The sequence below is a fragment of the Pituophis catenifer genome, unplaced genomic scaffold (assembly GCF_029215685.1).
Source record: "Pituophis catenifer annectens isolate HBS135680 unplaced genomic scaffold, rPitCat1.0.hap2 SCAF_2, whole genome shotgun sequence".
NCBI lineage: Eukaryota > Metazoa > Chordata > Lepidosauria > Squamata > Colubridae > Pituophis > Pituophis catenifer.
The window spans coordinates 175,494,870-175,519,011 of NW_027256882.1; the positions used below are offsets into that span (position 1 = coordinate 175,494,870).

General features: G+C 42.4%; 1 protein-coding gene across 1 annotated transcript in view; it reads left to right on the forward strand.

The window, feature by feature from the left end:
- BCAP31 (B cell receptor associated protein 31) overlaps window positions 1-24,142 on the forward strand; it is a 52,541-nt gene that overhangs the window by 21,976 nt on the left and 6,423 nt on the right. Inside the window, exons 6-7 of the mRNA XM_070938151.1 lie at window positions 9,565-9,691; window positions 16,361-16,461. Coding sequence (XP_070794252.1) covers window positions 9,565-9,691; window positions 16,361-16,461 — 228 coding nt within the window. The remainder of the gene's footprint in view (window positions 1-9,564; window positions 9,692-16,360; window positions 16,462-24,142) is intronic.

Here is a 24,142-nt window from a genome sequence, read left to right on the forward strand (position 1 = left end):
AGTTCTTAAGAATAAGATTCTACTATTCCTCTAGGAGCAATCTAGGATGGAACACTGCACAAAACAATTTAAAAATGAAATAAAAAATATGTATCACAAATAGAAAGCTTTAATTGGGGCATCAACTCAGATATTCCAAAGGACATATTATGTACTTTTTTTTTCACTTGTCTAAATGCTTAGTGATTAGTAGGCTGGCCCTCATTTTTGCTTTCTGGAAAAAGAGCTCTTGTAACTTTCCGATCACAGTGATCATCTGATAGCTGTATTTGATTTGTGGATTGAATCATTCATGCTGGAACAGTTGTCATGGCAGAAACTGGAGACCTTTGTTATCCCTAATGGCTATCAAAAAAATGAAAGGGAAAAGCAAAGCCTTTTTAGATAAAAGTGTGAAGAAATTCTCCATGTTCAAATATTTGGCGCAATTACAATGGAACTATATAGTTCGTCCCTTTTTCTCTTGAGATTGGAATCTGGTATGAATTGGCAACTTGACAAGTGGATAAAACAAACATTGGAAATGTGTTTTAATGAGTAGAGGAAGCTCGCTCAAGCATTTCCATTCATTAACTAGCTCATTACACATTGGAAGTGTGGTACTTGGATGCTAACGCATCAAAATATGTAGAGATTATTGCTTTTAATTTTCATGTTGTGCTTTATGTATTCCATAAAGCACAATATGAAAATTAAAAGCAATAATCTCTACATATTTTGAATGAGGTAAGAACTGGGCAGATAGGAAAGGTATTTGATATAGAAAACATGAATATAGTTTATATAAATGATAGATCATGATAAAGACTTATGTACAGTTTTGGATGTGGTTGCTTGAAGTATTTTTGTTTTTGAACAACAAAAATATATACACACAGATACATGTATGTATACAGAGGCATGTATGTATAAGTAAAAATCTGTATAGCCTTTGAGCAATATGGTTATATACTTTTGGAACTGTTTTGTTTATAATTGGGTACTTTTTATCATGATTTTTGAGATCACACTATATTATATTCTTTAATATATACACATTAGGGATTTGAATATGATAGACTTGCTCAGATCTAGCCAGGCTTTTCCCAAAGGTGCTTTCTCAAAAGGCAACTGGATTTTGTTTTTCTTTGAAGACATTTTGCTTCTCATCCAAGAAGCTTCTTCAGTTCTGACTTCAGGCTCGCTCAGGCAGGGCAAGATTCCTGTATGCCATTTGCTGCCGAGTAGCAGCACCACACTTGCATTTCTGCAGTCATGAGGATGAGAAGCGAAACGTCTTCAAAGAAAAACCAGAAAGTCCCATTGCCTTTTGAAAAAGCACCATTGGGACAACCATGACCTGGACGACCGAGGCTCTCCATAGACATTTAGCCAGGCCTTTGAAATATTTAGTCTACTGGTAGGCAAACACTCCATTGTTGTACTTCAGTGCTGGATGAACTTTTTAAAATCAATTTTAAAAATGCACATGCATGGATTCGTCACAGTTCTCATGCCTCTGTTGCAAATGTGTTGCTGTTTGGGAACAGTTTGAGTTTTTAGATCTCAGAAAGCTAAATCTACCTGGGTGATTCTGATTCTGGTTGGTTGTAGAAATTCCCTTGAGATGGTTCCGCCGCCCCCCCCCCCGTTTCACCAGGAGGGAGAGGGCTTGGCACGCTCCGCCTGGGAGGCTTTCTGCACTGAGGAAATGCAGATGGGGTGCTCCTATTGGGCAGCAAGTGGCATGCAGGGATCTTGCCCTGACTGAGCCTGATTTATTGGCTCACTTTCTGCTTGCCATTGTAATCCTATCAGGCTAAGCGTCTTTCTGTCCCTTTTTTATGGCCCTAACCTCAGCATTGGGGTTAATCGCTAGCTAGGGACCTCTGTCCTTTTTCCTTCCAAGAATACACTGTGGGCAATCTGACTCTTGTGATTGCGGCAGAGGCAAATGTCAAGCACACAGAGCGCCTGGCATGGCAGTCTCTCTTCCCATGGGGACCCTTAAATGGGAAAATGGGAGTATTTTTTTAAAACAAGGGTTAAAGACGGTGTTGTCTGAGCGGCTAAGAAACTAGAATCCATTTCACTCTTTACGCCGTTGTACATTAAAAAAAAATAATCAGAAGATACATCGGGAGGAAAAATGACTGTGGTGGAAGAGGGGGATGTAATCTGTCCTGATGGGTTACAGCTTTAAGAGAATCTGCTTCCAATCATTCTTTTGAACCAGAGGCTCTGGGGACCGAGCCTGCCAGAGTATGTGCCTATCAATTAGCCGTTAATCTCTTTGCGATTCTGATTCTGCTCCAATGGAAGCAGAAAAGCAACGGTTGGCTGGCAATGACTTTGCTGACTCTTTGCATCCAGGTATAAAGTGATTCACTGGAGAGAGGATAGAGCCACTCTTGGCTCTGCAGCCTGGTTTTTTGACTCCTCCTCTAGTTCTAATGATCAAAATGCATCTTGTCCCAATTTCCTACTTTGTTCTTTCAGGAGTGCTTTTTCTTCTGGCAGACAGCAGTGGAGCACATCACAAAAATGTAATTTTTTTTGCAAGCATGTGTCCATAGAATTGCATGGCATCACCTGTAAGACAAGGCAGCCGAGAAAAGCAAGCACCTCTGTTTTCACGTTCTGTTTTACAATTGTAGTTAAGGTTTGAAAGGCTGCGTCTCCCAACAAAAAAGTGAAGTTCAAGGCAACTTTCTCCATGGCCAGTGCTGAGAATTCTCGGAGTTAAAACTCCAGTATCTGGAGCCGATTAAATTTTAGGGAGGGAAAAGGGGAGACAAAACTGTTGAGTTTTGTGTTGGGAGTCCTGTGTTTCCCAGCGGAGCAGAGTCTGTGGGCAGTGGAAACTCTTGTTAGGGTTAGAGGAGTGATGAGGATTGAACCTTAGTTATTTTTTGAACTCTCATTCTTTATAGCAGTATTTCCCAACCCTGTAGCTTTAAGATGAGTGGACTTCATCTCCCATAATTCCCTAGCTAACCTTGCTGGCTGGGGAATTCTGGGAGTTGAAGTCCACCCATGTTAAAGCTGCTAAGATTGGGAAACACTCGGTGGGATTCAAATAATTTAACAACCGGTTCTCTGCCCTAGTGATTTCTTCGAACAACCAGTTCACCAAACTGCTCAGAAAGTTAACAACCAGTTCTCTCGAAGTGGTTCGAACTGGCTGAATCCCACCACTGGAAACACTGCTTTACAGTAATAGTAGAGGTACAGACAGACTCTGGGTAGTGAGGATCAGTTTGCTATTTCTATCACTTTTTTTTTTTTTTAATAATCTTAAAATGTAAAAAAATCTTTAGAAATCTTAAACTGGTCAAGTGACTGGTGGCCAAAAGCCTCTGCTTGCTCTTTTTCACTTGCTTGATACTAATTTGACCCAGGGAAGCTGCTGCATCATTCTGCTCCTTCCTTAATAGACATGGCTGCAAATCCTTATGCCTTGCAGGTAACTGCAGCCTCTTACAGAGCCTCTTGGTTTATTATCATGTAAGCTTCTGAATTATGCTGAGCTCTCCCTGATTTGGAATATTGCTACAGCAGCCGATGGTCTTCCTTGATCAACAGGTTACTCTGTAGCCGGCACATAAAGAAAAATGCCAGTAATCTGTTTTCTGTATCAAACAAATTTAGATGGCACCAGGCCAAGGAAAGGTGGTTGCTAAAGTTGCTAAAGAAGACACACTTTGAAATCCAGCTGCAAAGCTTTGATGCCAGATGCCCCCTTCCCCCTACGTGGATAAAATAATAAAGAAACATTTGAGCTCTGCCAAGCGGTCGCCATGCCCTTTCCAAGCGTGTTAGACTCACTAGGAATTGGTGTAGCTGTATTTCCTAAGGTATTGTTGCCCAGTTGTTCCCCTCAATCTGGCATTTCTATTTCTTCCTTCTATAAAAATGAAAGTTTTTGCTTTAGGATGGACAACAATATTAGTTTCGGGCTTAATGGAAGAATTAGTAGAATTCTGGACCCTGTGATCTGTGTATTTTCCCTTGAGGTATTCATTCTCCCTTTAATATCTACTCAAAATCAACTCGCCCACCCTTTAAAATTTCAGTATATTCAAATTTTGTGTGGATAAAAACCACAAGGGGGCAGCCTAACCTAATATCTCTAGTTGCTGCAAGGGAAAAGTCTTTCAACATGGCAGAATTATTATTTTTTTTTATGAAGTTAATTAAAATGACATCGGTAGCTGATAGCCTTGACCTCCCTGGATAACAAGAGGCTTTGAACATTGTGGCTGTAAATATGTAAAGATAAAGTGTAGTTATAAACAAGGTATAACTGCATACAGATGATGTTCAAGGTTGGTGATTATTGCAAACTGTTCCTTATGTTTCAGATTGGCAAAGCTAGAGATAACGGGGACATTGGCTTATTTTTTTCTGTTCCCTTTCCCTCCTGGCAAATGTTGTCTTTTCTGAAACCTTCAGATAGATTTTGTCTTACAGGGTTGAAATTGCCATTTGGGGTTCAGGTAGAAGTTTAATTGCTCTTTTCCCACATCTGTTCCCTTTACTTCAGGGGTGAAATCCAGGTTCTGACAGGTTCTGGAGAACCGGTAGTGGAAATTTTGAGTAGTTCGGAGAACCGGCAAATGCCACCTCTGGCTGGCCCCAGAGTGGGGTGGGAATGGAGATTTTGCAATATCCTTCCCCCAGGAGTAGGGAGGGAATGGGGATTTTGCAATATCTTTCCCCTGCCAAGCCACACCACGCCCACCAAGCCATGCCTACAGAACCAGTAGTAAAAAAAAAATTGGATTTCACCATTGCTTTACTTGGCCTGGACCAGAGAGGTTATGCTCTTCTGACTATCTTATTGAACTTTCCCATTTGGGGATTGAAGTCACATAGTGTCCTTTGGAGCGTTGTCTTGTGTTTTTCTATGTCAGATTGGTCACAAGAAAAAAAGGGCTGTCCCGAGACCACACCCAGGCATTTTACGGGCCCCGGGCCACATCCATTCCTTTGGCCTTTCCTGTCTGGCCCATGTGAGGCCAATTGGAAATTAGAAATCAAATGTAAATGAATGTACGCCCCACACACAATACAACTGCGTTGCTTTTATTTTGAAAGCATTTGCTGCTGCTGTTGTTTTTAATTTAGATATGCACCTGCATGTGTGCCTACGCACCTTCACAGCCCTATTGGTTCAGTCCTCCACAAAGACTCCCAGTTCCTCATATGGGAAAATGGATTGTGCTGTGGAAGAGCTGATGAACGTGGGAAGGTGTTTTGCTTGCATTGCCTGTTCTTATTATGTGGGTGCAGAAGATGATGGTAGTGATGGTGGAGCCAAGGGATGAAAGAATCTCTCTGGCACACCTGGCTGTGCACCCCAAGTGAGTGTTGCTTAGTTGGCGTTTATTTTATATCCCGCCTTGATTATTTTTATAAACAACTCAAGGCGGCAAACACATGTTAATGCTCCTTCCTCCTTCTATTTTCCCCACAACAACAACCTGTAAACTGAGTTGGGCTGAGAGAGATTGACTGGCCCAAGGTCACCCAGCCAGCTCTTCCTTCATAGATTCTGAGAAAGTAAAGCCCCAACTCCATATTTCTTTGTCTTTTTCATATTGCCTCCCCCCTACATTACAGGAAACACTTTTGCATTGAAAAATAAATAAGTTGGAGGTTGTGTGAAGGAAATGCTAGTTTATCTTCCCAAGAAACCGTATTTGGTTGGGGAGGAATCTGGTTTGTAAAGATGGTTTCAAGGTTTCTCAGCTACATATGCACTATTTTCTTTGATGATTACATGCATTGGTCAAGGTGGTTTTATTTTGATGTTCCCTCTAGAACAGGGGTGTCAAACTCAAGGCTTGGGGGCCGGATTCAGCCTGATATGTGGTCGGATCCGGCCCACAGGGCCATCCTGGAAAATGCAAGGGGCTGGCCTACATCACTTCGGCCCGGTCTACCCAGTGCAAAGAGGAAATATGCCAGCAGTTTGGGGAGTGGCGTAAAGCTGGCCATACCCACCCAGTTGGCCATGCCGCCCCCCCCCAGGTCAACCACAGCCCTGATGTGGCTCTCAATGAAATCGAGTTTGACACCCCTGCTCTAGAAGCAGGCCTTGTCGCAACCCAAATGGGAGAAGGGTAAGATAGGATGGAAGAGAGGCTGACCTGAAAACTGGGCCCCCAGCTTTGTATGGCTTGAGAAATAGATGGGACTTGTATTTCTTCAAAATATTGGGAACTGGGATAGAGTCTCTGCCACCACATTTCTGGAAACCATGCACATAAGGCAACTAAATCTTGCCTAAGGACAAGCAATTTTAAAAATATTTCCCCTTTCTTTTCTAGATTACTTGGCTTCTGTGTTGATAGGCAGGTTGTTCTGTGAGGACTACGTAGTAATTTGTATAGACCGGCTTGAACTAATGTTAATGCAAAATACACAGCATAAACTTTGGAGCAGATGGATAAAATGCTAGTAGTAGCTACAGATCCCGATAGCTATATGCTGTTTCCAAGTCAGAGTAATCTGGAGAACTCCACTGGAAGGCTATTGCCCTCCTGTCCTGCTTTCCTAATACTGGTAGTATCTGGTTAATCAAGGTAGAAAAGAGAATTATTTATTTTAAAAATAATTTATCATTTATTTAATTACTTCTGCCACAAATGATGTGCAAAACAACTGGCTTATTTGGGCATTAGTCTATTCCAAATGGCTCTTGTATGAACAATTTATCCTACCCAAAATGAAATTCTTTTGTAATTTACATGATACTGAAAAAAAGAATGAGGGTTTGTTTTTGGGTGTTTTTGGAGGTTGCCACATAAAATTTGTTTATGCAATACATTTTTGCTGGAACACCTGTGGGGAAGAATAGATTTTTAGTAGCTATCAAGTATGCTGGGGAAATGGCTAGTAGAAAAATTGGCTGAAATCCATCAGTTATTTGCCATGACTTGCACTTTAGTAATGGAGGAGGAGGAATGCCAGGCTCTTGGAAGTAAAGGACAAAAGATATAAGCAGAATCAGGACATTCCATAGGGGTGTGAACCTCTGGTGAAAATTTTATATGACATTTTTTTCTGCGCACAGCATTGCAGAAATTCAGCTTTCACTTCTGCCTGTGTCTTTTTGAGTATGCTGCTGCTCACAGAAACTGAACCATGAATTAAAGGCTTTCTCAGTTCAAATATTTTTTTAAAAGACTCATCCAACCCTCTCCATTACCCAGTCGGTCTTGTTTCCCCCCCCCAAAAAAAGACTTTATTAAGTAAAAAAAAAAACATTCAAAAAAGCGAAGAAAAAATAATTAAAAAGAAAATGGGAAAGGTAGGGCAAAAAAAAGTAAAATTGGGAAGTGCAGGCCAAAAGGGGGGGAAAGGAACTTCCACCTTTCTTCAGTACAGACAAACAACTAAACATCGATGAGCCTTTGAACTACAACAAGCCATAACAAACGGTGCTACTATCATCATGAAAAAGCCTAATCATCAAAACCCAAGGTTAAAATTTCATTTCTTTCCATTTCAAGCAAAAACAAACAATCCAAGGGTAGTTTCCCAGCAAAAACAAGCTAAAGGCTGCTTTCTTTAATCAAAGCAGACAATTTCACCTGCTCTGTCAACTCCATTAATTTCACCGTCCACGTTAATCATTCTTTCTTCTTGAAAATTCACTTTTCTTCTGCACCAAAGGCTCTTCCACTTCAATTATGCTGGCTGGGGCGCTTGGGGAGCTGAAATCCACACATCTTAAAAAGTTGCCAAGGTTGAGGAAAAAAAAAAAAAGAAGACTGTTGTCCACACTTGTTCTAGAGCAGTGTTGGGAAACACTGCTCTAGAACAAGTGTGGACAACAGCCATCTTCTCTTTTTGCAGATTTTGCAGGCAGTTAGAGATAATTAACAGTGTATTCTGTTTTGAGATCAATTAATGCAAATGAATATAAACCCTCAAATAGGCACCTAGTTAAAAAAAACCAAAACCTTACGAAAACATCTTGCTTAGATGACTGATGTGCATCCAACCCTATAATCTTCTCCCTTCCCAAGCAGGCCCCAGTCAGGTTTATATAAATCCCATGGGTAGCAGGTCCAGAGACAGATGGCCAGATTTATGACTGGAGGATGGAGGAACAGGTTAATTGGAAAGAAAGCTGAGCCTTGCCAGAGGTTCTGTATGTGCCATTGCAAACATTGGCGTTGTACCTTGAGAATCTGATTGATTTACCTTTTACCTTGATTTACCTTTTGTGTCTTCTCTTGCCACAAAAATGCCAGACATCATTATTTCCGTTGGCGTCAGGTGCTGGTGTGTAACAGGGCTACAAGTGTTAGGAAAGTCTGCTTTGAACAAGACCTTAAGGATGAGTAAGTAGTACTGTGCACATGAAGTACAGGTAGTCCTCAACTTATAACAGTTCCATTTAGTGACCAAAGTTACAGCAGCAGTGAAAAAGTGACTTATGGCCTTTTTTTCACACTTACGACCATTGCAGTATCCTCACTATCACGTGATCAAAATGCAGACACTTGGGAACCGATTCGTATTTATGATGATCCCAGTGTCCTGGGATCATGTCGCAGCTTTTGCGACCTGATAAACAAAGTCAATGGGGAAGCTAAATTCACTTAATAACTGTGTTACTAACTGAACAACTGCAGTGATTCCTTTAACCACTGTGGCAAGAATGGCCGTAAAATGGGATAAAATTAAAAATCTCTTGCTTAGCAACAGAAATTTTGGGCTTGATTGTGGTCGAAAGTCGAGGACTGCCTGTGCTGTGACAACTTGAATGCCTCCCGAAATGACTTTGTCAGAGTCACACTTAGAGACAGGCTGGGCACTTAAGTGCTTCTTTCCCCAAGCAATTTGCCATAAGTTCGATTACTGTCCCTTTGTACTTCCTGCAATAGCTCTTTTGGCCGAGAGTACAAAAAGGTACTACCTAGCTGTATATTCTTGTCTTTGTCTTGCAAAACCTCTGACGGAATCTATTCATAGCTTTCCAGAATTACTGCTTTATCGTAACGATTTATCTACCTGTGGCCTCTGAGGGCATCTGCTATATCTGAAGAGGGACTGGCAAGAATGCTGATCAGAAGAGATTGAGGGTGTGGTGGTGGGGGAGGCACTATGTGTCCAGTCAGTGATTGTAGTTCATGGTATTAGTAGTAATTTCTACTGTGATTTTGGGTGGGAGGAGAGTAGGATTTTGTTCAGGTGTCACACCTGTTTGGAAGCATGTAATGCAGATGTACTTCCATTGGGCAAACCAAACGCAGGTAACTATACATTATGTGATGCATACTATTGAATTAGATTGGTATCATTTCTGGGGGCCTCAGGAAAAAGATATGGAACAGCACATGAGTCTGAGGGTTGGGTAAGACAGTAGTTGTGATTCTGCTATTTTGGGAGAGACCGGGTTCCTCTGAATTCTGGGTTCTTCTGCACATAAGCAACAGCTCAAATGGTTACAGGAAAGGTCAGGAGACTTCTCTTTTGGTGAACCTGATTTCAGATGGTCAGAGTTCCTTTCTCCCAACTTATTCACGCCGTCCATCAGTTCAGTATCGCTTCTTGTTTTACTTGCAGGAACTGAAGCTGGCAGGGGTGGAAGTGGCCGACCTGGACATCAAGAGCATTGGGGCGGAGGAAGAAAACCGAACTCTGCATGCTGAAGTCAAGAAGCTACAGGATGACTTGACCTCTACCAAAAAAGGTGAGAGGGGAAGCTTCAGGCATGAAAGGTCTCACGTAGATCACCCTGAAGCTTATATACTTTACACGACAAATGCCATTTCCCAGCAATTTAGAGGAAGAAAGAATAACTTACTTGAGTAACTCTCTTGTTTTCTCTCTGTCCCCTACTCCAAATTTTGCACAGTTGGCTCTTAAGGTTGGAAGCTATTGAAGGGGTGATATAGTATCTATTTATAACTAGAACTGTATACCCATGTGCCTTCCTCATGTACAGTCTTGTTCCTCCTGTTGGCTTTAAATAATCCACTTGGCATCCAACTTTGGGAATCAGTGAGCCAACCCTGGAACATTTGTTTGTACACACACTGTCTTTCTCTGGAGTCATTTCTCTTGTCCTGCAGGTTCTGTCCAGTTGTAAAATTAATTGCTTTCTGATTAAATTGACCCTCAGGGCAGAGATCACTTTGTGAGATATCTCCTTCCAGCTCTTTATGGTCATTTTTCTTTCAGCAGTGTGCATGCCCAGCCTTGGCAAGAAACTGGGGCTTTTTCAAGCTCACTTGCCTAAAAACAATATGCCACTTCTGCAAGTAGTTTGTTCAGTTCCTTCTTCCTCTTCCCCAGCTGATCTCTGGTTTAAGATGATGTAACTTCCTTTGTTCACACTGATCCATGCAAGACCGCACATTTCGGCTGAAAGAACCTGAACTGTGGAACACAACTGAATAAAACTTGGGAGCACAACCTTTCCTGCAGAAACAAAATTTGCAAGAACGCAATAGCTACGTGGGGAGGGCTGCTTCTATTTCTGTTCTTTTCTAGACCAAGGAAGAGCAACTTTTCAATTGTCAAGTGCTAAATGTGATGTCAGCCTTAGCAATAAATGCAGACTGTGGTATATCACACATGAGACTGTGTCAGGATATTCCTCCTCCTCCTCCTCTTTTTTTTTTTTTTTTGCCTAGATTTTCTTTTTGAGAGAGTTGGTTTCTCCTTCACTTAAATTATTAAAATGTTACTAATTCTATCATGGAGCTTATGGTAAATATATTTGTGTGGCAGAGTAAGACACTCACTTCTGGTAATTGTGATTTGAAAATGTTTTGGCCACAGAAAAGAGGGCTCATGAGTGTTACTGCCTTCATCCTACCGCTATTTTTCCCTCTCCGATCCTGCTTATCTTCTTGTTATTCTCTTGTGCATATTTAGTTGTACATCCATATTCAAGGACAATAACACTGTTTTGCTGAAGTTTTCAGTTTACATTCTTCTGAGAAAACCCCAGATAATTAATAAAGACATTCCCATGGATTTGGGCATGCTTGCAGAAATATAATACAGTGCAAGTACTGAATGTCAGAAAGAGAAGGTGAGATAACAGGAGAGTTCCCTCTTGATAATACGGACACCTGCTTCAAAGACCCAACAGTGGTGGCTTTCTAACTCAGTTGTTGCTTCCCACAAACTATGTCCTGAACACTAAACACATAGAAGTATTTCAGAGGGTCTGTTTATGATACTGTAGAGCTGCACAAGGCATTCATTGCGATGTTCATCTGGGTAGTTTGCAACACCAACTGCTCATTAATTCCCCCATCATTGTACACCGCCTAGAGTTGCTTTGTAAGATGGGTGGTTTTTAAATTTGACATATGAATTAAAATAAATAAAATACATACATACATACATACATACATACATAACCGTTCTCCCACCCTAGGGAAGTTGGAGACAGGTGGTCTACAAACCTTGGAAAGCTATAGTATGTCATTCCCTCCCCCCTGCTCCTCCCTGACATGTGACTACTCTTCTCTATTGCAGTATCAATTGAGCAGCTCCTCTGGATCCCATATACAGGGATGGCAAATTGAAGGGGTTGACATCAGCCCTAGAGGAATCCTGGAACTGAGAAGTTCTAGGTGGCGACTGACCTTTGCAATCCTGAGTGGGTTTGCATAACGCTTCGGTGTATTCTTCCCTCTGTCCGAACTGATCAAATGGCATAGTGGCCAGGCAGATGGATAGTACCAGATTGCTGTGTTGTAACCACAAGGAGCATTCAGGAGGTCTTCCAGATGGGCGTGCTTTTTTTTTTGCATTATTTTTAGGACGCAGGGTGATCTAGTAGTAAGGTGGAACAGCTGCTTGTGCCTGCCCGGGTGAAGTGGCATCTCTCTTTTTCCAGCATCGCCTTTTATAGCTGTCAAAGAGAGTAGCATGCTTTCCACCTGGTGCTGATCCCTCAGCTAGGGCTCAGTCGTTAAGAGGCCAAAAAGCTTCATAATTTGGCAGGCCCATTCAAAGACTTTCTCCCTTGCAAAGTGCTGTCCCATACGCACAGGCAGGTCTCGGTCTTAAAGGGTGGATAGTGGGCTAATTTCTCACAGGCACCAGTATGGCTTAGTGGGGCAGGTGTTGTTCCAGGAGCAGGGAGACACAGATGTTTGTCTACTCTCAGTCTCATAAGCTCACTTGGTTACTTTGGGCCATTCGTTCTCTCTTAACTCAACCTCTACTTCACAGGGTTGTTTGGGAGAAAATAGGAGTGAGTACAAGGTCTGCTGCCTTCGGCTCTCTCTCTATAAATATTCAAATTCAAATCCTTTTTGAATTTTGAATCTGGTCAAATCAATGACCAGATGAATGTACAATTCTTAACAATATTACAGTGTGGGGCGGGGAGTGGGGTACAAGTAGAGTACAAGTAATTTACACAGAAGAAAGAGGAGAAAAAGCCAAAATAGTGGATAAGAGTACCATGCCCTATTTAAAATAGATAAGGCAAATGAGAATTGCAAGAAATGTTTCACTGTTAAGTAAGAAAAATTAAAAGGGAAAAAAATAAAAATAAAATGTAGAATTATTTCTGCTCCTTCTTTCCATCCAATAGTTATCTTACTTGCTTACTTCTCCCTCTTTTTCTCCTTCCTTTTGTCATATAATTCCTTTCCCTTTAATCCTTTTTAATCCCCAAATCATCAGTTCAGTCCTGTCTCCTTTCAACAAAAAGCCCATGTGAGGTTTCCAGTCCTTCAAAAAGGTTTTTGGTGGGTTTTTTTCTGGCCAAACTGGCTTTGAATATAATTGATCATTCTCAGTTAGTACCTACACTTGGTTGTTTTTGATAATACAGTAATAATTTATATGAGAGGAGGATAAAGAGAAATGAAATGGTCCAAAGACGTTATCAGGTTGAGTCTGAAATTAACTGTTGCCTAATTTTAACTGCTGCAGTGACAAATTTAGCTACTATGTGGGTGATGTCACGATTTGAGTCTGAAATGAAGCAGTGGGTATAAAAATCCTCCGTTCTTGTTAGCACTTGCAGTAAAAGGGGAGTTATACTGCTTTGAAAGTCTTTGTAGAAGTTAAAAGGAAGACATGTTGGATTGGGTTGGGTTGAGTTGCAAGGGTGCATACTTTTAAGTAATTTAATTCATCTAATATTGTTCCCTTCATCAACTGCAAGAAGATGAGAACCCATAAAAATGATAGTTGAGTAGCAAATTTTCCCAATGCTTGTCCTTGGTATTGTGGTGCATTCTGATCTTGGAACTGTTCAGGAGAGCTGGTTTCCAATCATGGCCCAAACTAGAAAAGCTCCATTTCAAACATCTCATTCAAATTACAGTATTTTCTCATCCCCTCAACAGATCATTGGCAGGTGAATTCCCAAAATTCCTAGCCAATGTAATCTTAGCTTTGTGGCTGGGAATTCTGGAACTTGTAGTCCAGCCTATCTGGAAGGCATTCAATTGCTGAAGGCTTCACTAGGATTTCATCTTTCACCTCCTTCATAGAAATTTAACTTAGATGTTTATTTAACAGTTCTTACAAACCACTCCATCTCAGAGGACTCTGGGTAACATGCAACAAACAAATATATTAACAATCAAGCAAAAACAAAAACAGAAACACAATACAAACTTTATCAAAAAGCTAGAGATTGGTCTGAATATTGCAGAAAAACAAAAAAAAGTGAAGAAGTTGGAGAGATCTACTTTCATTGTTTACTATACTGTGCAAAATTGAAAATCTGAACAGGGCTGATTCAGAATCTTATTTTACTTCTAACCTCCTTCCTAAAAGGGAGGTATGGAATAGCTTTCATCTTAACTATACACACAAAGCATATTGGATTGAGAGAGATATGTATGCTTTGTACTTTCTATCAAGTATGTTAAAAGAAGCATTATTTGGTAGAACAGCCGCTCCTTGGTTCCTATTAGCAAGTGTCATAGTTTACATTATTTTCCATTCTTTTGGCTCCCACTTTAATAACAAACAGCAAAGAAAAATCTTGAAATAACCAAAATAGTAATGCTTTCTTGCCTCATTTTGAAAATTACAGTTTGCTTGCTTATTTCAGATTTCCACAACAGTTCAACAGTGAAACAAAGTTTGTGAGCAATTTAGAACTATCCATAATCCTGCAGTACTGTGACCTACAGTATAATCTTAACTTCATCTACCGTCTATTAATGTACGAAAAAATTATTTTATAAAGTTATATAAAGTTTTTAACAAGCAATATGCAGAACAGTGCACCCTGTCAACTAGGTTAACATTCACTGTGTTAGGAAAAAATATGAAAAAACTTTAGGATTAGTTCAACTAAGTTTTTTCTGTACTTGTTGCTCCATCCTGCACATTTGTTTGGAAATGTTTTAGTCTATTCCTCTTTATAAAGTGCTTCAACTCATTGATATTTTTGAATTGTCCTTGGCTTAAAGTCTCAAAATACAAAAATTCGTCTACTTCAGCCATTCTTTTGTAAATTTATTTGTGTGGTTGGAATTTTTGACCTACATTTGTTTAAGCATCACCTCATGGATGAATGCTCTGATATTTCACTGTACAATTGCTGGTACAATTTAGAATCTAGGATCTATGACCATTGTTTCAGAGATATTTCCATACCTAAACAGAAACAGAACGACCACGGCCAAAAAAACAGTGGTCAGGAATGACTTCCAACTTCCAGCCAGCTTAATTACAACAGTTGATTGTGAGACCAGTCTTCCTAACCTCCAGAGGACTATGGCAGGTCCACCTGATCTCGAGTGTCAAAGGAGGGGCAGGTCTACTCAACTTCCAGAGGGCTAGAGTGGGATCTGTCTACTGAACTTCTAGGTGGCAGCACAATCACAGATTTGGCAAATTTCAATCTTATAGGAGTCATGGCTCCTAGATTTTAGACACATTGTGTAAATTGGCCCATTTGAGGTACTTGTGTCCGAAAATTGTTATCCTATCATGCACCGTTTTGCCCAGTTAAAGGTGATAGACATGAGAATTTTAGCAGTAATTGTTTCCTCAAATTTTATAGCCTCAGGATCTGGACAGTTTGCAAAATAGATTCAAACATGATGTGAAAACCACCCTGCTTTATAGCTGAGATGAGATTCTTTTTCTGGAATGCGGTATTTTATTTTTCCAGACATAATCTTTCTCGTTAATACTAACAAGTTCCATTTTCAGGTCATGTTTCCACAGAACATAGTTTTAATAGAATCATCCAGGTAGTCTTTGGTAGGTTTTAGAGATTCTTTTCTGTTTGGTTGTTCTCCCATGCCAATCACTCTTAATGTTTTCCGTGCGGAAGACTCATTGACATTGGACAATACAAAACTGGCTACAGTTTTTTAGCCATTAACCTTTTTGATGTTCTGGAATATTGCTTGCCTTGCTTTTGTCACGATTTTTTTTTTTTTTGAAAGATCAATCCTGGGAAGAGTGACAGTAATGTTGCATTTTCCCCATTTGTCACTGCAATATCTGCTTTGCCACCGGCTGATTGAGACAGAAGTCTTTGCACAATGATTTTATGGTCCCTTTTTAACCTCCTAAGCATCTCAGTTCCTTTTGTAAAATGTGCAGAATTCATTTCACAGCTTGTCCCATAAAGCATAGACTTTGATGATTATCTTTGGGGTTATTTTTATAGTAGAGGGACCCTCAAGTCATTTCATTGATTAAAATTTTCCCTCTTAAGAGACCTCATTGTCCTAGGTGTTCACATATTTTTTTCAACAAAGACAATGAATGTTGCCTCGTGTGTTCAGTAAAAACATGGCATACTATGTCATTTGTTAGTGTGTGTTTTATATAACCAGAATCTATTATAGAATTTAGATGAAGTCGATCACATTGTAGATGACAGTACTCTAAGGTTAAAGAGAGTATTATGGATTTACAAACCTTATCTCACTGTAATTGTTCTCAAAAGTCATCTTGATTTTTGATGGAAGTGTCAACTGGTTTTATTCTGATTCAGAATAAAATCACCAGGGAAGAAATATTCTAGCTAATTAACTAACCTTATGTAATTATCTCAGCTCTGCAGTCCTCAATCAAAGACAAGTTAATTGGCTGTGACACTTCCATTACATAATGAGTTGGTGCAAACTAGTAGCCACCTGTATAGCTGGGCACAACTAGTCACCTGAATCCTTTACTTGTAGGAGTTTTGCGAAAATTGAAAGAGGTGGTTTTTTTGGAAGCCGATAATAGAACAGGCAGGCTGTTGTGTTTTTTTGATTTGGGAGGAGAGAAGCTGTGATATGGAATGACCTATTTTCAGTGAGAGATTCAATTGCACCCTTGCCTTGTGATTGCTCTAATAACTAGATGTGTGAGGATGCTGAAACATTACTGATGTGGTCCTTTTTCTCTCTTTTTCACCCAGCCCTGAGCAAGGCAGACAACGAGGCATTGGCTATGCGCAAACAGGCTGAAGGATTGACAGCCGAGTACGACAGACTGCTGAAGGAACATGCCAAACTTCAGGTGCCCAGGGAAAAAAATAGGGTGGCAAGAATATGGAGATTGGGAGCAAGCTGGGAAAGCCTGTACTGGTATTTGCAGGAGACTACTCTGTACCTGTAGGGTCTTCCAAAGACGTAATCCGTCCTTGTTTATTTTTTTAACAACTTCAATATTGTCAGTGTTTAAGTTTGATCTCAACTGTTGCAAAGATTGTGGGGCTTGGATAATAGGGAGATGACGGCAGCAATGATGCAAGGTTCACTGAACCCAGCAAAAATGCCTATTTTTTGGATAAATTTGATTCTTATTCTTCTCTTCCCCCAATTCATAGGGAGTTCTTATCAGTGCCTACCTTCCTCTAAAGCAGGTGTTTCAAACTCTATTTCATTGAGGGCCGCATCAGGGTTGTGTTTGACCTGGGGGAGGGGCAGGGTATGCGTGGCCAGCTTCACGTCACTTGTGTCAAGGGCGCCTGTGGTGGCCCAAGTGCTCTGCCAGAGAAAACGGAGCTCGGGAGCCCCTTTTCACTGGTAGAGGCAGTGTGGGCCAGTCCTTTGCTGTTTCCAGGGTGGCCCCATGGGCCAGATCTAAGCATCCTGCTGGCCGGATCCGGCCCCTGGGGCCTTGAGTTTGACACCCCTGCTCTACAGCATCCTTCGTTCCATGGAAGGCTGTGGTTGATGAAGCTAAACCAGACTCTCTCAATTGATAGCCAGTGTCCCTTGTGGCTATGCTGGTTGCCATCCAACCCATTGGTGAGAAGCCATGTTGGGTAGGCTGCAGCAGATGTCCTCTCTCAGGGTGCAATTTGGGGGTGGCAGGTGGGATGGGCGAGAAGTGTCTCACTTCTCCCCCGCCCCACCTGCCACCCCTCTCAATAAAGAGACAGTGGGGAAGGGAAGCAGCCAGGCTGCTGTTGCCATTGGGGTGGGACGCGTTGGGCCGCAAGACGCACATCTTGCCTTTCCAGCACCATCACGTTCCTCGCCTTTCTGTCCAGGGAGACACGTTGTAGAAAAAACTTTCTCGCGAGATCAAGGAGTTTGGCGAGTTCAAGGAGTTTGGCAGGACGAGTCTTTGTGAGACTCATCCTGCCGCCGTCTCCTCGTAGAGCAGAACTCTGCAAGGTTTGTGCCATTGCATGCAGGAACTGCAGCACAGCTGCGAGGTTCGACATACTGGCACAGCCGTGAGCGGCAGGATGCCAGCTGTGCTGGTATGATGAAGCTCGTGGCGGTGCTTCAGTTCGTGCATGCAACGGCACAAGCCTTGCAGAGTCCTGCTCCACGAGGAAGCAGCGGTGGCGGGAGACATCAGGGCAGTGGCCAACGCGAAGAATGGTGAGGGGAGGTGACGGCAGCAATGGGACATCCAGTCCCATGCTTACTGCCTCCTGCACCCCCAAAATAATAAGACCCCCCCCCCCCCCCGATAATAAGGCCAAGCCCTTATTTGGGGGGGGGGGGTCAAAAGAAAATGAGACCCTTTCTTATTTTCGGGAAAACATGGTACCTTATCTGTACCTGTGTATTTGGTTTCTCTTGCCTATGTGTAAAACGTTCCTTTCCCACTACTGAGTTGCATTTTGTTGGATAGGGCCCAGTGTTCAAGTCTGTCAAGATCCTTCTGGATCTTAAGCATATCTTCTAAATTGTTGGCTATTCCTCCCAATTTAGTGTTGCCTGCAAATTTGATGGGTTCCCCTTATATCTCCTCATCTAAATCCTTTATAAAGATGTTGAAGACAGAAAACAGAACCTTGGAGTACTCCAACTGCATGCTTCTCTCCATATAGATGTAGCTCTATTGAGGACTACATATTGAGTGTGTTTGGTCAGCCAGCTGCAAATCCATTTGGTGATAATGCTGTCTATCAAGTGTTTTTCCTGTGAGACCGGTCTATCAGGGCAACCTGCTTTACCCAAATATGGGACGGAGCATACTGCTCCCGCTTTCGCCTTTCAGCCCCACTCCAGAAGCCTTCGCAGACAGTTTATTTTGTGTTAAATTTAAATTTACCGACAAAGAAACAAAGGGAGACTAGCAAACAGCTTGAAATAGCTATACTAGTCTCTATTTCTTTGTCGGTAAATTTAAATTTAACACAAAATGCTGTCTAATCCTACATTTTTCTATCTTAACAAAAAATAGGCTGTGGTGTAGTTTGTCAAGTAGCTTACTGAAGTTCAAGTATAGTAAACCCACAACATTCAGTTCCTCCACTAATTTAGTCACTTTGTCAAAGAATGCAATAAAGTTTGTTTGGCGTGATTTGCATTTGCCAAACCATGTTGGCTTCTAGTAATAACTCTGGTTGTTTCTAGGTGTTCGCAGATTGCTTGATTATGTGTTCCAGGATCTTCCTAGATATTGATATCAGGCTGATTGGTCTATAGTTTTCTGGATCCATTTTTTCCCCGTTTTTGATGATTGGAGCTCTATTCCGGTCCTCTGTTAGTTCTCCAGTCCTTCAGGATCTTTGAAAGATATTGTTCAGTGATTCTGATACCACGTCTGCCAGTTCCTTCCGAACTCTGGGATGTAATCCATCTAGTCCTGCTGATTTGTACTAGTCTAGAGTGGATAGGTATTGTCTTACTATTTTCTTGCCTATTTTGATTTGTATTCTTAATTTGCCTTTTACAATACTGTTTTTGATAGGCTGGACTGTTTTTGCTTTTGTGTAAAGACAGGTGCAAATTTATTTATTTATTTATTAAATTTTTATACCGCCCCCTCTCCCGAAGGACTCGGGGCGGTGAACAGCCAAAATTAAAAACACACAATAGAAATATTAAAATACATTAAAACAAAATTAAATTATCTTAGGCTTCTCCAATTTTAAAACCCCGTTACCCATAAAATTCACCCAATTAAAAATTTTTAACCCAGCCCGGTTTGCTGAAATAAAAAAGTCTTCAGGGCCCGGCGGAAGGTCCGGAGGTCCGGGATTAGTCATATCCCTGGGGGCAGCTCATTCCAGAGGGCGGGTGCCCCCACAGAGAAGGCTCTTCCCCGGGGGGTCGCCAGCCGACATTGCCTGACAGACGGCACCCTGAGGAGACCCTCTCTGTGGGAGCGTGTTGGCCGGTGGGAGGTTATCGGAGGCAGAAGGTGGTCTCGTAAATAACTGGGTCCTAAGCCATGGAGCGCTTTGAAGATGAGAACCAACACCTTGAAGCGCACTCGGAAGACCACTGGAAGCCAATGCAGCTCGCGCAGGAGAGGTGTCACGTGGGAGCGCCATGCCGCCCCCATAAGTACCCGCGCGGCCGCATTCTGCACCAGTTGGAGCCTCCGAGTGCTCCTCAAGGGGAGCCCCATGTAGAGAGCATTGCAGTAGTCAAGGCGGGAAGTAACGAGGGCATGAGTGACCGTGCATAGGGAGTCCCGATCCAGAAAGGGGCGCAACTGGCGTATCAGGCGGACCTGATAGAAAGCCCCCCTGGCCACGGCCGTCAAATGCTCTTCTAAGGACAGCCGTGCGTCCAGGAGGACACCCAAGTTACGCGCCCTCTCCGTGGGGGCCAATGTCTCGCCCCCAATAGTCAGCGATGGCACCAGCTGACTATATCGGGACGCTGGCAGCCACAGCCACTCAGTCTTGGAGGGATTGAGTCGGAGCCTGTTCCTCCCCATCCAGACCCGCACCGCCTCCAGGCACCGGGACATCACTTCAAGGGCATCGTTGGGGTGGTCTGGGGTGGAGATGTACAGCTGGGTGTCATCAGCGTACAGATGGCACTGCACCCCAAAACCACGGACGATCTCGCCCAGCGGCTTCACATAAATGTTGAACAGGAGAGGCGAGAGGACCGACCCTTGTGGCACCCCACAAACCAAGTGCCTTGAGGTCGACCTCTGCCCTCCAGCCAACACAGACTGCGACCGGTCGGAGAGATAGGAGGAGAACCACCGTAAAACAGTGCCTCCCACACCCAATCCCTCCAACCGGCGCAGCATGATACCATGGTCGATGGTATCAAAAGCCGCTGAGAGGTCTAATAGGACCAGAACAGAGGAGCAACCTCTGTCCCGAGCCCTCCAGAGATCATCAACCAACGCGACCAATGCCGTTTCCGTGCTGTACCCGGGCCTGAAGCCGGACTGGAACGGATCTAGATAGACGGTTTCATCCAGGTACTGCGGGAGCTGTCGCGCAACCACACTCTCAACAACCTTCGCCAGGAAGCGAAGGTTGGAAACTGGACGATAGTTTGCTAAAACAGCTGGGTCCAGAGAGGGCTTCTTGAGGAGGGAGCAAAGAATGAATTAAGCAGTTCTGCTTTCTTCCTGCTGCCTGTCACCTCCTTGCCATCTTCTCCCATTAGTGGGCTGATTTTTTTTTTCCTTTTACACATTAAAAGGAACTTTTTAAATTTTTGACATATGTTGCAAGTCTTAGTTCATTTTGAGCCTGGGCTTTCCTGACTTCATCTGTGCAGATTTGAGCTATATACTGGTGTTATTTGTCCTTTTCTCCATTTTTTTTATACTTGTCCTTTTTGTCTTTGAGTTTATCAGAGAGTTACGTTAGCATGGTAGTTTCTTCTAGGATCTCTTATTTTTCTTTTTCAGTGAAAAGACTGCTTTTTATAATCTCATTTTTCAAATTTTCCCAAGCTCCTTGAATTGTTATCCCCTTTAAGATTTTCGTCCATGGAATCCTTCCTAAGCTGTCTCTAAATTTGTTGAAATCGGTTCTCTTAAAGCCTTAAGAAACCAGCTGGACTTTGTCCTATTGCTTGTATCTGCATTATGTTGAATTCCAACATGACATGGTTGCACTCTCTCAAAGTTCCCCCAACTTCAATCTGTTCTATCATTTTATCTCTGAAACTAAGAATTAAGTCCAATATCGCTGGCCCTCTAGTTTCCTTCTCTATCTTTTGGGAGATGGCGTTGCCTGCTAGATTTATCAGCAACCTGTTTGATCTTCCATTAGGTGCAGAGTCTCCTAGTTGATGTCAGGATAGTTAAAGTCCCTCATTACTATTGTAGTGTGCTTCCTGAACTAACTGATTAGCAAAAAATCCATCTATTTCCTCTGGTTGTTTGTTTGTTTGGCCTGTAGTATATACCTATGGCAGTGCCATTCTTTTTTCCTTTTATATTAACCCAAATGCATTCAAGAAGATTTTCATCTTTTTTTTTTTTTTTGCATTTCTCTAGAAGTATAGCAATTTCTTATATATAATGCAACTCCACCTCCTCTTTTATTAGGTCTGTTTCTTTTAAACAATTTAAATCGGGGTGAAATCCAGCAGCTTCTGAGAGGTTCTGGAGAACCGGTAGTGGAAACTTTGAGCAGTTCAGAGAACTGGTAGTGGAAATTTTGAGTAGTTCAGAGAACCGGCAAATTCTGGGTGGCCCCAGAAGTGGGGAGGGAATGGAGATTTTGCAGTATCCTTCCCCTGCCAAGCCCAAGCCACACACACCAAGCCACACCACACCCACCAAGCCACGCCCACAGAACTGGTAGTAAAAAAAATTGGATTTCACCACTGATTTAAATCCTTCTAGCTGTACGTTCTAATCATGGGTTTCATCCCACTAAGTTTTGGTAACGGCAACAATGTCATATCTGCCATCATATACTAAGTCTTCCTCCTATTTGTTTTTCATACTTTGAGTGTTTTAAATGTATCTTTTAAATAAATAAACGGCTGGTAATGTGAACGTAGTGACCTATGAGAGATTACAACTACTTTATCAACTGCAGTGAGTAAAATACTCTGAGACAGCTATTAACCCCCATTGATGGGGGTAATAGATATCCCAAATGGCAGTACATTCCCTGCTTTGTGCCTGCCCCCTGATGTAGGAAAAGGTTTCATAAATGAATCTTCTTCTCTGGTGATGAGCAACAAAGGCGCCTTTGGTGACTTCATCTTTGTCCAGAAAAGGAATGCAGGCTGACTGGATTTCAAGGTTTCAGGAGAACTGAGTTAGGAACCTTGTGGATCATTTAGCTCTCTTATTTCTGAACCTTCCCAAAGTCTTGGATTCCTGCTTTCTCCTAAAAGTTTTCCGTTTAAGAATCTTGACCCATCCCAAATCTGCTTTCTGAGTTTTCACCCTTTGTCTTCAACTAGCCTTCATTTGCTCCAAGATAAAATGTCTTCTGGTGGAAACTGTCCTAAAATCTCTCCATTTTCCTACAGAGCAGAATAGGCTCACAACTGCCTTTCCCTGGGATCTTTTTCAATTGCTGGATCTAATCTAAAAACCCTTGGATTCTGCAGTGGTCTTTTACCCAGGGAACAAGCAGGTGCGACTTTCCTGGTGTCTTCCAAGCTCTCAGACAAGGTCAGACTGCACATGACTTCCGGGTATGCTGAAAGTCAACTCCCAAGGCAGCCGAAACGCTGGGAAGTGGGTGGCCCAGACAAAGAGCTTCAACAGGCCCTTTATGGGGAACAGGCAGTGAGACTTCCAAATGCCCTGTTTTCCCCCTGTTTCCTAAAGCAAGTCTCTATGCAGCCGAAAGTGTTGCTGTTTTTTAGGAGACAAAAAAGATCTCTTCTAAAAGCCTTTAGAAGCCTTTTTTCCCTATCCTCTTTGAATCCTGCTGTACCTGTGAAATGTTGTAGGCTCCTCTTTCCTATCCCTCCCTTCTCTCTCTCTCTCTGTGAAGAAGTTGGTTTTAGCCAAGGTTAATCTGCAGATCCAGCACTGCAAAGAGCTAAAAAAAAAAGCAAGCAAAAACCACCAACCCAGGCTTCTGTTGCCTTGGTAACCTCATCCCCACACAGTGGCTACAAGGAAGGCAGATGCAACACAGCCTTGGCTGCAGAGGAACCTGGTGGGGAGTGCCTGGGAATCTGGCCCAGTAAACATCCATGTTGGCAGCACGTAAGCAGTCATAAGATGCTGCCACACCTGGCGGCTGATAAAGGTGAGTGGGTGGGGAAGTGCAACCATAGCGCACACAAGGAAGCTGCCGAATAAGGCAGGTGGAGCCTGAGGAAGGAGTGTTAGGTGTTTTCTTTTGTTCCCGGAGGGGAGCAAAGCATGTGAGAGTTCAGTTTTTTAAAGGGTACTGAGGCTAGACGTAAATTGGAAAGCAAGTGGCTGGATTGTTCACCACAAGGATAGTTTGAAAGTAGCGTTCATGCTACTATCCTGACTCAACTAGAAAGACTTCACTCTGTTTTTATCTGGGATCCAAGAATTTTAAGACAAAGCTGAATACATCTTCCAATAAGATAAAACCTGTTTTCTCCCCTGCCCTCCCCCATTCCTGATTTGAAGCATTAAGGTAGGCTTTATTCCCTATCAAAACTTGTGGGATTCTTCTCCAATCTCACCCCTGGTTCATTGGGATGCGATCATGATCATAGTCTCGGTTGAACAAGAGACTGCATCCTAGGAAGCATCCTTTTGGAAGATTTCTCTGCCTTTTTGATCATTCTTTCATCTTTTTTTCAGAGTTACACTGGTGGGAGGAGTCTTGGCCTTGTTTGTGTGAATTGTTTGAGATTATGTGCTCTGTGAGTGTAGGAGTCGGAGATGTAGCATTTTAATTGGCTTGATTCTCTGCTAATATTGGAAGCATCAAAGTGCTTCCAGGGTGAAAGGATTTTCTGGTGACGTCACTGTTGCCCGGGGGATGCCAAGTTGGGGGCTCCTTTCATGTCCCCATTAAGTTGCCCACCGAAGTGGGGCCCATTTATCTACTTGCAGTCATCCACTTTCGAAT